Source organism: Athene cunicularia, assembly GCF_003259725.1.
Source record: "Athene cunicularia isolate RWA chromosome 17 unlocalized genomic scaffold, athCun1 chr17_part1, whole genome shotgun sequence".
Lineage (NCBI taxonomy): Eukaryota > Metazoa > Chordata > Aves > Strigiformes > Strigidae > Athene > Athene cunicularia.
The window spans coordinates 10,856,082-10,871,465 of NW_020799122.1; the positions used below are offsets into that span (position 1 = coordinate 10,856,082).

The 15,384-nt window shown below is 39.9% G+C and overlaps 1 protein-coding gene across 1 annotated transcript in view; it reads right to left on the reverse strand.

Moving 5' to 3' along the window:
- The window catches only part of PNPLA7 (patatin like phospholipase domain containing 7), a 125,872-nt gene extending 110,494 nt beyond the window's left edge, over positions 1–15,378 (reverse strand). The window contains exons 1-9 of the mRNA XM_026860308.1: positions 15,267–15,378; positions 14,696–14,730; positions 12,115–12,180; positions 11,617–11,704; positions 10,905–10,987; positions 8,065–8,153; positions 7,576–7,716; positions 5,542–5,701; positions 4,430–4,510 (exon numbers count right to left, since the gene is read on the reverse strand). Coding sequence (XP_026716109.1) covers positions 4,430–4,510; positions 5,542–5,701; positions 7,576–7,716; positions 8,065–8,153; positions 10,905–10,987; positions 11,617–11,704; positions 12,115–12,180; positions 14,696–14,728 — 741 coding nt within the window. The 5' untranslated portion in view covers positions 14,729–14,730; positions 15,267–15,378. The remainder of the gene's footprint in view (positions 1–4,429; positions 4,511–5,541; positions 5,702–7,575; positions 7,717–8,064; positions 8,154–10,904; positions 10,988–11,616; positions 11,705–12,114; positions 12,181–14,695; positions 14,731–15,266) is intronic.
- Positions 15,379–15,384: the final 6 nt, after the last annotated feature.

Genomic DNA, 15,384 nt, shown 5'->3' on the forward strand with positions numbered 1-15,384 from the left:
TTTTTTTTTTTTTTTTTTTTTTTTTTTACACTGGAAGGAAAGCCTCTGCTTTAGGATATCTCCCCTTGAATCAGAACAGATTTTAAAAACATACTGCCAAACACCTGGATAAAAAAAAATTCCAGATCACACCCCTTCTACCCTATTAGTAAATGCTGAAAAGAATATCTGTAATTCATCAATTCATTTACTAGTACATGAAATATTGATTTATCCAATATTTCTAAGATAAAAGGAGTCTGTCTGTGGTATGGAGTAGGAGCTAAGGAAGAAATGGAGTTTCTGCTTTAACAGTCACCTTACAGCTTCTGAAGCTTTCATTCCTCCTGAGCAGCATAAGGCAAATTTTTCCAAACATAAACACACAGATGCTAAATGCTGATTTCAAACAAAAAAAAAAACCTTGTAAGTCTTCCAGAGCATCAGACAACTAAACAATCACTGGAAAAATAATTTCTGCCTAAAGAACACAGCAAAACCAAACAAGATACAGCCCATACAACTATAATCACTCTGTAAAATAAAGCTACAGCTCTGTCTGCCTGCTGGTCTGGAAGTCACGATGAAGCAAATTCTAAAATTAAATCAAATTAATTGGAACCAATTCCTTAATTACACCAACTTCAGATGACCTTTTTATAAGATCTGGGGATGCCATTAATAGCTTTGATTTTCAAGTTCCTGAGGGATTTGAAATTTTAAACATCTTTGACCTACAGTGCAAAGCTACCAGGTGTCCTCAGTTTTCCCGAGTTTCTTTTAATTAATTAACAAATGACATTTCTGTACTTTTACTGTACCCAAAATAAGTGCAACATTACTCTTTTACAGTCCAGTTTATAGCCTGGCTCTAGACAAAGAGGTCATTTGGAATTCTCCTTATACTCAAATGTAAAAGAAAACGTGTATAGTCTGCTTTTAACTATATACAACGCTGTATTTGCCATCAACTGTACTTCCCATCAATCTCTACACCAAATACATAGTGAAAAACTAAGGAAATCTATTAAATCTGTAGTCACTGGACAGATAAGCATTTACCTTAACAGTGTTCCCTAACAGTTATTCAAAAGGGCAGAAGCAGCACTGTATATCATGTTTATATGGTCTGTGCTCTACCCAGTAAAGTGTTTGGGTTTTTTTCTGAACACTGCTTGTTTGAGGCTACACCAACACTGACAGTCTCTTAGAACACCAGTTTTAGGATAATAACGGATAATGATGCAGCAGCCTTTTTTCTCTCCAAAGAACAGCCCATCCCTCCAGTTTTTCAGCATATAATTTTGCTTTTTTCAAAATCCCTGCAAGAGAGCAGTCTGCTTTTGAAAGGGCCAACCAACATATCTAATTGGTTTGGAACATGCTAAAAGCTGTCAGAGAAACGCGAAGAGAAAATGTTCCTGTAATTGTCAGTTCTCTCGAATATAATGTAATCAGCAGCACACGGAGAACACCACATTTAAATTATGCTATTTTACAATCACACACTGAGGTCACAAGGAACAGTTAAGTTATAATCAGTAGTGAACTAGGGCTTTTTCAACAAGAGAACTTTTTGTTCTCAGCACGGATAACTATTTACTTCTATCTTGTTCTAGGAGCTGCAGAGTAATTAAATATTGTAGGTGACAAATGTGACAGCTAAAACAGTAGTTGAATCCAGACGACAGCTAATAGCCAAATCCAAATGAATTTGATTAAGAAATCTGCTACAAGACACAGGTGCCTTACATTCTTCCACCTAGGGTGGTAACTCCTTTTTGTACCCCAAAATCTGGCATATTCTCCCTATTCCCATTGCTTGGATCTTGTTTTCCTCTGCTCCTACCTGAAATCCTCCACAATACACCAATTCTGCTGCAAACCAAAGTTCTTGCAGCAATCAATTGCTTCCTTATAGCCTCATCTGTCTTGTCCACTGTCATTTAAACAGACTTGAGCCCCGCAGGCTCACCTTTATCCAAGTGGCTTTTTCAGCTTCTTTTAATCCTCAGACTTTCATTTTTTTCCTCAGCCATTGGCAATTAATCAATATTCCTCTGAGACTCTTCCTTTGCATTCCAGCTATGCCACCTGCTCAGTTTTCCAAATACCATCTCCACATGGAGGGCAAAAGAAGAGTAAAACCCAAAGCTCTACAGTCAGCATCACTCCCTCTTTTTGTTCCATTTAACTCTGAATGAAGATTCACCATTCAAGAAAAAGATCTGACTGCACATATGGGTAGAGTGAGCACTCAGCAACAGCTTCTGAAAACACTTGCATGGACATCAACAATGTTCAGTTCAGAGACTTCTTTAATATTTGAGGCCATATCAATTCAGAGTCAGTGTAGTTAATCTACAACACAGAATTGTTCCAAAATACCAGGAAAGGGCTAGCATCTACTTGGATTCAAAAGTTTCCAGTTTCTCCTTTGAGTTTTGTGAAAGCAACATTTATCTGTCCTCAGAATAAGTAAAACACAGAACAAGTCTCATGTCACAGCTGGTATCTATTTAGTAGATCTAAGGGGACTTTTCAACTTAAAAAAAATGTACTTTTCTAATTTAATATTCCATCTTGTGTGACATTTCTTTTAGATCCAACAACAAGAGGTCACCACTTCTTGCAGGAACTTAAATTTTCTTGCAGCTCTCTCAACCAAGTGGGGGACTGGCCTGACGTCATGTGTTACAAAATCAGTTAAAGAAATCACAAATTCAGCTCAGACAACTCGAATCCTCTCTGAATACATTCTTTCTTCGTGTCAGATTCATAGGTTTGGTGATACAGTGAAACTTAATTAAGGGTATGGCATCTGCAGGAAGTTCTAAGACATCCACTAATTTGGAATGCCACTGAGAAGTCTTCTCTATTTTAATCAATGCTACTTCCTCTCTCCTTGCCCATTTTCATGCTACTTCTATACCAAAAGTCACAAGGACCATAAGGAAGAGGAAAACCAGAAATAGAACAACCACTTCACAAAGCTGGGAAACAAGGGAGAAAAGAGAGTTGTAAAAATAAATGAGAACAAGTTTAGCAAAAAAATCTGCAAGGTTTTTGGTTACATACACTTCTGCATGCTGATAACTCTTTCCAACACACTTTCTGATTTACCAATGGTGTAACTAATGAGAAAGAGGGGAAAAAAAAAAAAAAGATAGGATGAGAATTAAAAAAATAAAAGCCAACAAAAAACCCACAACACAAAATGAATGGCAACCACCCTTTAAAAAAAAAAAAAAAGACAACAAACCATTGTTGTACAAGAAGGATTTCTTCTTGTTTACTCAAAAACATACAGAAAAAGAACATGACCAGTATTCATGTTCCTGTACAATGGTCCTGCTCTTTAGAATATTGTCATTAAGAAAATTTACTGGTGAAAGTATCAAGGGCAAAGATACGTCTAAATCTGCTATTAACATAGATTTGACAGCAGGAATTAACTTCTACAGTCAAAATTATTCACATGCCATTACTTCTCCAGAAGACAGCATGACCAAGGTTAAAAATTGTCTATCACTTTCAATAGGTTTTATGGAAATTATATGTAGGTATATAGATATATGTTTGCATCTAAAAGTGGCAAAGAACACTTTACAGAATCATTAAAACTACTTACACATAGAATAACAGTATCTTTTAATGAAAGGAAACAGCCAAGCACAAGAGAAACATGATACAAGGCCAAATACGAACAATTTATTGATTAGATTATCTTCATCCTCTCAACTACCAAAATCCTTCAAGTAAGCACTTTAAGTGCTTGTATATTACTGCAGATGATGAATTTACCACCTTTGATTTATGTATTTCTCAGCAGATACACTGTGACAAAACCATCATTGTAACTCCAACTGAAACAAAATCCACACCATTAATTTGTGCTGTGGATATGCCCAGCTACCATTTAGCTCATCTTGCTGCCTGCCAAAGAGCACAACCTTCAGATGGTCACCAGCAACATTAACACATTAGGAAAAAATTAAATCCATTAACTGATTTCACAGTATAATTACAGCAATAACAACTGTCAGATTTATTTTCATTAAACTAAATAAAAATAAATTCAGTAAAGTAACAATTCAAACAGTGTAAAAGCTCAGACTTCTGGGCCTTAACCTGGTTCTCCTCCTGATTGCTTTGTGACCTTAAGCAAATCAAACCATACCTCAGTGTTCCAGCCATAAAAGAATAATTCAAACCCTACTGCTTATCAGAAATAGCCAGTATTACACTGTCAAGCATACACATTTCACAACTAGCTTACATACCACAGAGATAAGTTTACAGCTGTGAAGGCCTGGGAGAAGGAAAAGAATAGGGCAGAGAAACATTTTCCATTCTGATTCTTCCCTAGCAATATTCAAAGTCTACTTCCCCTGACACTCTCCATGACATAAAGCAGCACTACAGAAAACCTGCATGTTCAAGAACTTACCGTGATAACATCAAGAATGCTGAGAAGGCTGTGGACGCTGTCTCCTGCCAGCACCTCCTTAACAACCACTTCTGTTCCATCCTGCAAGTGTAGGATAGAAGATTACTACAGCCTCATGGTTGCATATTTGGCATATACAGAGCATTTCAGAAAGCTTAACGTGCTCTCATTCTGCCAGATACTCTGAGCAGCCCTAAAAGAAATGGTCCCCCATTATAATTCGGATGCTTGTCTTCTCTCTGCTCTGACAGAAGTGTGCTAAATTCAAAGCACCAAAGTTCTAAAACACCATTCTAAAAGTACTAGATTAAAAGAAACTAAAAGACAGTTTTGTCTAGGGGGAAGATGTGACCTGCTTGTCTTTACTACGTAACAACCAATTAAAAAAGCTTCCTTCACTCTGAGACAGAATTAGCTCCCTTTATCAAGGGATTACATTTCAAGAGGTAGTACAGAACAAAACAGCAAAATGCAAATGTATAGAGAAATCAGCAAATTTCATAGAATCTGCAAACAAATTCCCTGCATTTTCAGCCACAAGAAGGCTGTTCACATGTTAAAGCTAAACTCAAAGGTCAGTCAGGGAAAAAAAAAAAAAATCTCAATTGGAAGAAGGGATCACAAAGGTTATTAGCACTCAACATTTTAAGACTCACCTATTAAACAGGCCATCATTTCTCTTCCCTGTCCACCTATAAGTCAATCTGAATCTTCCACCTCCCAGATAAATCTGCTATCTACCACACTAGAATATTACAGAGCAAAGTGTCCTTGGTCTCTCTTGCTCCGTATACCTATTTTAAATAACTACCATCCAAAAGGAGAATGTTTCCAATGAAAAGCCCGCCTTGCACCATGTCCTCCCTCAGTAACTATGCAGCTGGAGTATATGAAGACATTTTAGAATTCCTGATCAGGACTATGTTTTGCTCACTCATCTAAGACACAAGGGACCACAGCTAAAAACCTTGATCTTTATAAATATCATGTCCTTGAAGGGTTGGAACTAATTCTTTCTAAATCACTGTGATTCAAATGTCTAAGTTTAATCAATGCTTAATGATTCATGCCAACAGATTTATCTCAAGAATCACAGATCAGTTTATTCTTACACTTTCTTGAATGCAAACTTCCAGCTTGCCATCCTGCACAACATAGATGCTGTTATCCAGCTGCCCAGGACGAAAGATGTATTCACCTTCATGCAACTGCACAAAAAACATGTGCTTGCACAGTTCCAAGAAAAGAGGCTTCTCGAAGTGGCCGAGGACCCTGCGGGAAAGAAAATGTAAACAGAAACCTAAAATCACCACTGCCCTTAGAAAATCCTTCCTAAATTAGCAAAGCTCTCAGGCATGAATAGCAGATGAACCCCAGAGTCAATTGTTTCATGGCAGCGTCCCCAAGAGAGAAGTGCAAGAGTACTGTGAAACACCGGAAACTGTAAGTACTGAAGGTCCTTTCTGAGTAACACTGCGCAATGCCAGCACATTCAGAAGGAAATATATCCAGTCTTCCTCAAGAAAACACCAGCATGGATTTTGAAGGGGAAAAAAGTATAAAAATCTGCAAGATTTACATATTGCAGTAGAAAAGTTACCCTATGGAACTTCTCCTTTTAGTAGAGCTATCCTCTCCATGTAACCAGAACACATGAGAAATACTGAAAACAAAGGGAAAAATTCCTGTCATCTGCATGTACTTGTAAAATTGGAATATTCTATCTCCTGCAGGTAATGTGCAACTGGATTCCTTCAGTACTGAAACTAATCAGTCACTACCAGGGAGACAGAAATACACATATTAAACCTGATCCATTAGCTCATATTTAACAGGATCGGTCAATCAAATTCTACTGCAACATCAATTAGTCATAGGAGATCATAATTCCACAGCAGAAAGCTCAGATGACTTAAACACCAGTTTTATTAGAGTATGACCTTCAGGACCAAATTATATTATAATTGGGAGGAAAAATTAACAAAATTACAGATTGGAAAATCTCATCCTCTTTGCTGTGTCAGCAAATTTAACCCCTTACTGAACAGGCACGAAGATCATCCCTTCTTCTCAACCCGACAAAAAAGCTGTGGGGATTAAGTTGACTTTGATTCCATTTGCAGCCATTTTAGACAGAGAAGTAAAAGATTCTGCAGTTTAGAGAGTTGCCAATACAGTATCCAATTAACATTTGCCAATTACGATGCTTTACTGTACCAAAAAATTGATATAGTCTAAAGGGATATTTGAAGATGCACTAGAAGAAACCAGTTCATGTTGGAATAGCTTTATTATCACTATCATTCCTCTCTCTTTTTTTTTCTTAATATGCACTCAACTATTTTTTTGACATTTCTAGAAAATTAGAAGTAATTTATTCTTTCCTCATGCTCAGATGAATTTTCAGTCAACTGCTTAAAGATTCTGACTGTGCAGTGATAAAATTTAAGGCATGACACTGTTTTGCCAGTTATTAGGCCTAGCATAAAGGACACAGCCAGCATAAAGATGAACCAATAACCAAATAGTATTTGATACCAAAGGGTCAGTACATGGGTGAGTGCTGGGGGTACAAACAAGTCAGTCAGATTATACATAATTGACATCAGTCCCACTGACGCAAACAACGACACCGCAGGACCAACAATGGGTGGAATATGGTGAAATGCAGTTTCCCATAGAAAGGACAGGAGACAACCGAATCAACAAACCAAACACATAAGACCAAGGAAGCCACACACTAAATCTCCACACAGCCCACATTTACAAAAGCCAGAGCTGCCTGGAGCCCAGTCCCAGGGAGGCGGGAGGTCCTTCCCCAACAGGGAACTCTGCACAGGGCACCCACCTCACAGACACTGCCCCTCCTGCAAGGGGTCCCAGCTTTTATCCCTAAGTGGGACACCTGACCTTGAGTTACTTAATGCAGACACCCGGGGCTCCTTTACCCAATGGCTCTGTCTGCCAGGCCTAAAGGTAAACTCATCACCCCTTTGGGAAGGGCTGTGGGAATCACCCGTATGTCAACCTTAATTTGGGGCTTGGGGTTGAAACCCCAGCATTTCAGACACAAACTGCTGAATATTTACATCACTTGAACATCTGTCAAAACCAAAATCCAAAATTATCTTTCCGTTTAACATTACCTAACGTTTTTAAGCATGTATAGGACTTCTGATGGCAAATGGGAATTCTTTACATCAAATTCAGTCAGATCTGCCTCTAGCAAAGAGGGAGGTGGTTCCTTTGGCTGCAGAGTTGGACATTCCTTCTTAATACGCAGAATCCTACAAAGAAAAATAAAAAGTTCAGGAAGTTTTCTCATTTGTTGTAAGTATGGGCTGTATACTGATACTAAAGGTTGACTGCAGTACTAAGTGTACACCATGCCAACTTACACATTACCAGTTAGATAAAACAGCAGCATTCCACCCTCCTGCCTTTCTTCAGCAAAACTAGAGACAGTGCTGTGTGTATAAACCACTCCATTTCAGCAAACTTCCCAGCAAAATGCTAGGCTGATGCACAGCTGACAGGACTGTAAAAAAACAGCTATGCTAGAGATAGGTTTCACACCACAAAGAAAAAAATACAACCCACGGCATGAATTTTCCCCTTCCCAAAAGCCCAAGTACCTTTTAGCCAAAGATAAAACTTTTGCTCGCTTCCGCATCCTTTGGCGAGGCACAGTGTTACCAACCAGAGAGTTTGGAAGTGTTGTAACCTAGGAGGAAAGAATGAAAACAAAAACATTTTCTAAAACCCAAAAGAAACCAAAAACTCAACCCACTAGTTCCAACCCTGCAAAGGCTCCAACTCATCTACCAAGGCATTAGAACATGAGCAGAGTGAAGCACTCAAATAAGACCTTGGAGGACTGGAACAACATCTACTCCAGGATCACTTTCTTTCTAGAAAGCAAGTGGAGTATACTTTGCTTTTAATAAGCAACTACTACAATGGAAATGGATGGTAGAGGCTAAAAAATCCCTTAGCTATACAATTCCCATTCAGGAACACTCAACATCAGGCAGACAAGTAACATTTAAAGCTCCAGTGCTCCTATGGCAGTCTGGGATGCGGACAAACTAGGGTCTGGTTCATTTTTGAGCTGGTGACAAACAGCACCGCAGACATGCAGCAAGGCTGTTACTTGTGTTCGCTAGTTACTAAGTGCCACCTTCTGGAGAAATGCAACAACTGCAAGACCAAGAAAACCCCATTAGTTACTTTCAAAACATTACTCCGTTGGTTTCTTAAAGTGTTGAATTCCAGGAAGAAGTTTCTCTCACAAAAGAAACCTTTAATTAGTTTGAAATCTTTTTTTTTTTCTTTTTGAAAGTAAACTCTTGGTATTTTATCAAAAATAAATGAAGTACAATCAACAGCCATTAATTTACAATAATCTATGTCTTATTCAGGAATAAAAGCAAAAACCAATGACTAAACCCCCAAAACAAAACTACCTGAAGTGATCTTACCATGTGGAATTCTAAGCATTCTTTACTGATGTGTGTTACATAAACAGCTGCGTTAAAGAATATTAAAATTAAGAAGTGGATGGCAACACACATGATTTCCTTTAATTGAGGGGTTTTTGGCCAAGTTCTACAAAAAGGTTGATCTGCAATGCAGAAGCAAGGTTCAGGGAGTAATCTCCTCCCTCCACAATGAAACAGAGCTCCAGAACTGAATATTAAAGCCAGCACAGTGTCTAATTAAGTCCAAGTACTTCAATTCACCTCAATGAAGTTTAGCAGTGCATGAGGTAGAAGGCTGCAGCAGTTCACAAGAGGAAGTGTTCCTCAACAAGCAGTGACTAACAAAGCAAGGCTACTCACTTCTACCTTATTTTTCTACAGCAGTTGGTTTAAGTGCCCTGGCCACGTTGAGTGCACACCTGGACTCAAGCAGGTTTTCCCACAGGTCACAACCACGCTCTGCCTTTGGTCCCAAAAGGGGCTATTCCTGCCTCAGAACTCCCCTGGGCCAGGGAGCCCACCAGACCCACACCCTGGTTCGGACTCTGCCAGACAGAAGGCAGGGAGCACTTATCACACTTAGAATTAAACAGCCTTTTTGCTTCACTGACCATTTGTATCTACCATCATTCATTCAACAGATAACCACAAGCAAGGAATAAAGATTTGCTACTCTGAAAAGAGGTCAGTGTCCCCACCTGAGTAAGAGGCAGCTTTCCAAAGTCAGGCTTTATCAATAGCATCACATATACTAAGACTGGGCATGGAGGTTCAAGAAGCTGCTACATAAATTTTGGTACAGGAAGTGTTGAGTAAGGAAGTCACCTTGGCCTCCAGGACCTATTGCACAAGCTTGTAACAAAACCACATGCAAAATCTCTGCACTGACGTAGCCACTCATGACACCTCTGAAAAGATGAGTTCTTTTGACCATGGTGATACTGCCCATCACAAAAAAAAAAAAATTAATCTCCACATACACTAAGCAGCTCCAAGGGAAACATGTATTTTGAGGAAAAAGACAGGAAGATGAATCTCCTCAGTTAAAATGAAATCCAGGCAATCAGTGCTGAACACCTAGCATACCTACTACGATTAACCTAATCCATTAAAGGAAATGTCTGTCTTCAGATTTCCTCAAGCCTTCTTGTTGCAATTTCCCAAGAAAAGCCATTTGCAAATATAAAAGTAAAAAACAAACAAACAAAAAACCAAAAAAAGAAATGTCAAACAGGCAGCCATAGCCTTGAAGGATTTAACCAACTGAGGCAGAAGCAGATTCCTGACTGATAGAAAACTCTTGAGAAGATGTTTCAGAATAACAGGACAGAAACAACACCAGGACAGGAACCTGAGGGCACAGGTGATATTCCTTGTGACAATCCAAGGCAGAGGACAATCTTGGGATAAACCCCTCTTGAACAGTCTCTAATGAGACAGTTTGACAGGTCTTATTGACAGTTAAGTGCAAGAAAACAAGGGCTCATATGCTGAATTGCTTAGTGCTCTTCACAGGTAGACTGCAGAAAGGTAAATTCAGGTATCTGCTCACAGATAGATACACATGGGAAAGAAGTGTCAGCTTTGAATGTACTGACAGCACTGGAGTCATTATCTGAAAAGGACAATCCTGAATATAGGCACTCAGTATCTTGAATATAGTCCTAAATACTGAGAAAGACACATTACTATAGATAATTAAACAATCATCATCTCCACAGAGGAGTTAGATATTAATTGATTTATTACTACTCTCACTGTCTACAAATATTCTTGAAAGAGTCAAAGTTTGGCCAGAAAGAGAAGCTATTGCTGTTCCATCAGCAATTCAGGCAGAATTCCAGGAGTTCTGAAACATCCCCAAAACTCCAGTGACATTTTACAGGTTGAAGGCCCTGGGCCAGGCTAAACCAGTGAAGTATTGAAAAGTTTATAACACCTCCCAAACTGGATTTTAATGTTTACTTCCTTCCCACCATGCCAGATGCACTTACCTTTCTCATGATCTTCCGCCCATAGAACATCACTTTGTCTCTCTTACGAAATCTGTACTGAGGCACATGCGGCTGAAGTTGTTCTGAAACAGAGAAGCACCACATCAGAAGCCACCTGCAGCTCTATGCTAAGGGAAAGAAGACTGAGCACAGGTTGTCTGTTTTGCTGCCACCGTAACAGCTATGGCGCCTGTCTGCTAAGCAGCATGTGTGGCCAGTGTTTGGAATTTAAACCAACACAAGATGCCTCATTATCTAACTCTGGTTAGCCAAGCCAGACTAGGGAAGAGATGGCTTGAGGCTCTGCCTAACCACCAGGGGAGATAAAAAGACTCTCTAAACAGATAGAAGGATCAGGTAATTTTAATCTCACGAAGAAAAACCTCCAATTCACCTGCTTCTCACTACTGTAACAGTTAAAACACAGAAAGGTTGAAATATTTGCATGCCAACTGATACTGAGGCTATCAAACACTAGAGAAATTAAAAACTCCAGCATCCTGCACCTGACAGTCATGAATTCTATGCTCAGACCTGGGTGAATCAACACAAATTCTTCATCCTTTTAAAGCTGTTTTCCTGCAAGAACCACTACCTTCACAGCAAGCAATAATCATGAACCAGCATAGAATCTACCACATGTAATTACAAAAACTCTGAAGATAGCCGAGAAAACTGTTTTTTAAAACATACGTAGTTACTGAGTACTTACTAGATTGTTTCACTCTTCTGTAAACGACAAACACAACAATTGCTATAAGTAGTAACGCGACTGCAGCTCCAATAGCAATTCCAGTCAGCTGTGAGAGAAATTTAGGAGGGAAAGAAGTTAGTAATTTGTTCAAAACCTGAAAATTAAGTACTTTTTGGAGTACTTAAGAACACTTAGCTCAATAAGACGTCTGAAAGTCAAATGCATCCATGAATACTTAATTTTTCATTAAAACATCAGACATGCAAGAAGTTTAAACTACATCAGTGTCTTGCTCATAAGCTCACATATGAAATATTCAGCATTTTTCCCCCCAAAGATCTGTGTGCTGATCAAGTCAATGTACATGAGATGAAATAACAGGAATTAATTCCTACCTCATGCACAGCAACAGCGAAGAAACACTCAGATTTTGCCTGTGACTTAGAACTTATGAGAAGCTACACACTATTTATGCACACACAATCTTCCATCCAGTTGATTAAAGCTATACATTACCATAGTAGTCTGTATTCTGTCTTCTACAAACTGAAGAATTCGTGTTCCACCTGCTGGTAACACAGCCTAGCACCAAAAGGAAGGTGAAATTAGTTTCCCATAACTGACAAAATACCTCCCTAAAAACATCTCAGTGCCTGGTCTGGTACATACAATGCAACTTGATTGTGTTTTCCAACATCTTTCTTCTAGCTACAGCCACTTGATAAACACAAGACATTGAGCTGAGAGGAATCATTAGTGGAGTTTTGTATTGGTGGCAGATCAATGCATTCCTAAACAGTCCTAAAACAGAGTCTAACAGTGAGGTGATAACTTTTTTGATGATTCTATTATGCAGAGCAACAAGGATGAGAACTGAATGTAAAGCACTTTATAAGACTGAGGAAAAAAGGTCATAAGACAGCAGATTAAATTCATCAGGAAAAGAAAATCACACACACCAGGAAAAGCTCTATCGTCAGGTATGTTGTCCTGGGATCTGTGCCAACTATTGTTATTCAGGAAAAAAATCTGGCAGTTAAAATAGTTTCACAAATGCCAGCTCAAAACTTAACAGAACAGGTGGGAAAAAAGCAAGCCAAGTATTAGGAACAAGTAGGAAACAAACTGAATATAAGGACAGATATGTCCCTTTAAGTCTTGAACCTTAAAAGTACATGAACCTTAAGCACTACACGCAGTTCTGGTCCCCGATTTTGCCCTCAATTCCATATCTGGATGACCCCTTGATTTAGCTTTGTCACCAAGAGAAAAATGAAGTGCATGTCGAGAGTTGCCAAACTAGTCTCTAATGAAATTTCTTCCAGTTCTACAGTGCAAATAAAACTCCTGCCTGACCAGTCAACTCAAACGGATTGCTGTCTTCAGTTTGTCATCTTAGGTTGCTTTAACACAGCACACCAACAATTTACCTCCCCAACATGAGACTTGCTCAATTGCTATTATTATCAGACTAGTATTAGTGGGATTGTAGTGGAAAGTCACAAGGACTTGAAAAAAAACAAGTTGGAAATTTGTTAGCAACAAATACAACACATTCTGGTAAAATACAGTGAGTTCTTGGTTTAAAGTCAATTGTGGTCATTTATTTCCCCTTGACAGTGTCAGGGACACACACAGTTCTGCTACTATCCAGGCCTGTATGATCTCAAATAACATCAAAAATAGTAGTTGCCAACTGACAGTCACATTGCTGCTACATGAGGAGAAGAAACAAATTCATGTGCAAAAGAATAACACACGCACATGCACAGACTGAGCCCTTACACCTCAACACAGAAAAACGAGAGGAAGAAGAAATTCAGGCCTCCAGAAAAACTGAGAGGTTCTTGCAAGGTTTCTCACAAACACTGGTGAAAACATGATATTCCCCCACATACTCAACAGGGCATAGTTTCAAGCACTGACAATCCCTTCAGAAAAGCAGAGAAAGCAAGCAGACAGGTCACAACCATATAGACACTTGAGACATGTAAGCAGTTACTGTTACAGGACGGCAGCTGAGAGGGGTGTGAGGTCACGGTTAAACCATGGGTGCTGCAGGGCCCTCCCGTCAGCCCAAGCCTGCAGGAACTCTCTTAGGAGGACGACAGCCAGCACCAAAATTCAAGTACTTCACATCTGCCTCACACAGCCTCAAAACACATATGGAACAGCCCTGAAAAGTCCCTCACTGCATTAGAAAATGGAGCGATGATACGCTAAGAGCACGTAGTAGCACAAATACCATTTGTCTGCTTTTTCCAACAATGCTGAAATTTCATTAAGAAAGTGGGAATTGAAGTAGTGACCAAAAGTATACAGCTACATAAATAACACTCACGCTCATCTAGAGGACTGAGCGCAGACCAAGCACAGAACAAGTTGTTAAACTCTCCACTCAGAGTTGAACAACTTCACGCTGCAATCAACCGCTATCAGTGAGACATCGCCCTTGCTTAGGGAGAGGAGGAAAACACCAGCGCCAAAAGCAATCACAAAAATCAGCATCACCCAAACCATTAGCCTTCCTTGTTGCTCATAAGCACAGGGGCCCACATGACTACAGATACTGGATTTTCAGGAAACATTGTTTAACTGCGTACAAGTAGGTTACATGTATTTTAAGTTCTGAGAAGAAATACTTCCCGTCATGGGCCTTGTCTTTCACTACTGTGAAAAGCACCATGTGCCTTTTTGGACTAGGGGTTTCGTATTTATGATTAAGAACAAATGCAAGAAGAGCTAGCTGCCAGAGAATTCTGCAATTCTTCCACCTTTAGGTTAAAAACATACTGCTAAAGCAAAAAGTACTTAAATTGCATCATTGTACTAACAGCTTAGAATATGAAGCAGATTGTAAATGGTTTAGAGTAAAACAAATAATGATAAAAAGACACACATGCACACAAAAAACGGGATCAGTCTTGAAATTTTTGGAAGGATAAAACTCTTATCAGGAAAAGTTCTTTCAAAGTAAAAACACTGCATCTAAAGACATTACCCAAATGTTATCACATTAGGTCCAGTACCTTTTAGCTACTGGAAATACTAATGGGGAAATAAATATGTTCAAAAATAATAGCAAAGTATACTGTACCTGAAGGCTGGTGCTGTTGCCTTCTTCAGCCATGTCTGGAGGTACAGCAGGAGCAAAAATAAAGTTTAAAAAAAAAAAGAGAAGACTGAGTTAAGAGCTGACCTCACTCTGGAATACAAAATCCTTTTAACCCCGCAATGCAGAGCGCAGCAGAACTGCTCTTCCAGCTTGGCTGAACAAGTTCAAGGGGAACATTCTGTTTAATTCACTGTCCCTTTTTCTCTGTGTTGAGCAACCAAAACCTGCAAGTCTTCAAGGACAAGCAGAGCTACCCGTAGCGACTGGTACTCCTGAAGCCCTCCGGGAAGCCGCAGGACAGGGCCTCGCTCAACCGCCCCGGAGCGCGGCTGCGTCTCGGCTCCCTTCACACTCACACACCGCCCCCCCTCCGGGCAGTCAAACACTGAAACCCCGCCAGCAGCGCGGGAGCCCCGGCAGGCGCCCACATCCCCCGGCACGAAGAGCTGGCCTCGGTTACACGTTCTCCAAGAATGAAAATCCCGGTTTTCAGACACAGAAGAGACTGTGCCGGGTCTGACACAGTCGGGCGGGCTGACACGGCGACACGTACCGACGCTGATTTCCCAGGGCAAAGCCGTACAGGAACAAACCGCAGCGCTGCCGGGGGGCCGGGACAGCGCCCAGCCCAGCCCCGGGTGGCCCCTCCTTTGCTGCCAGCCCGGCGGGCC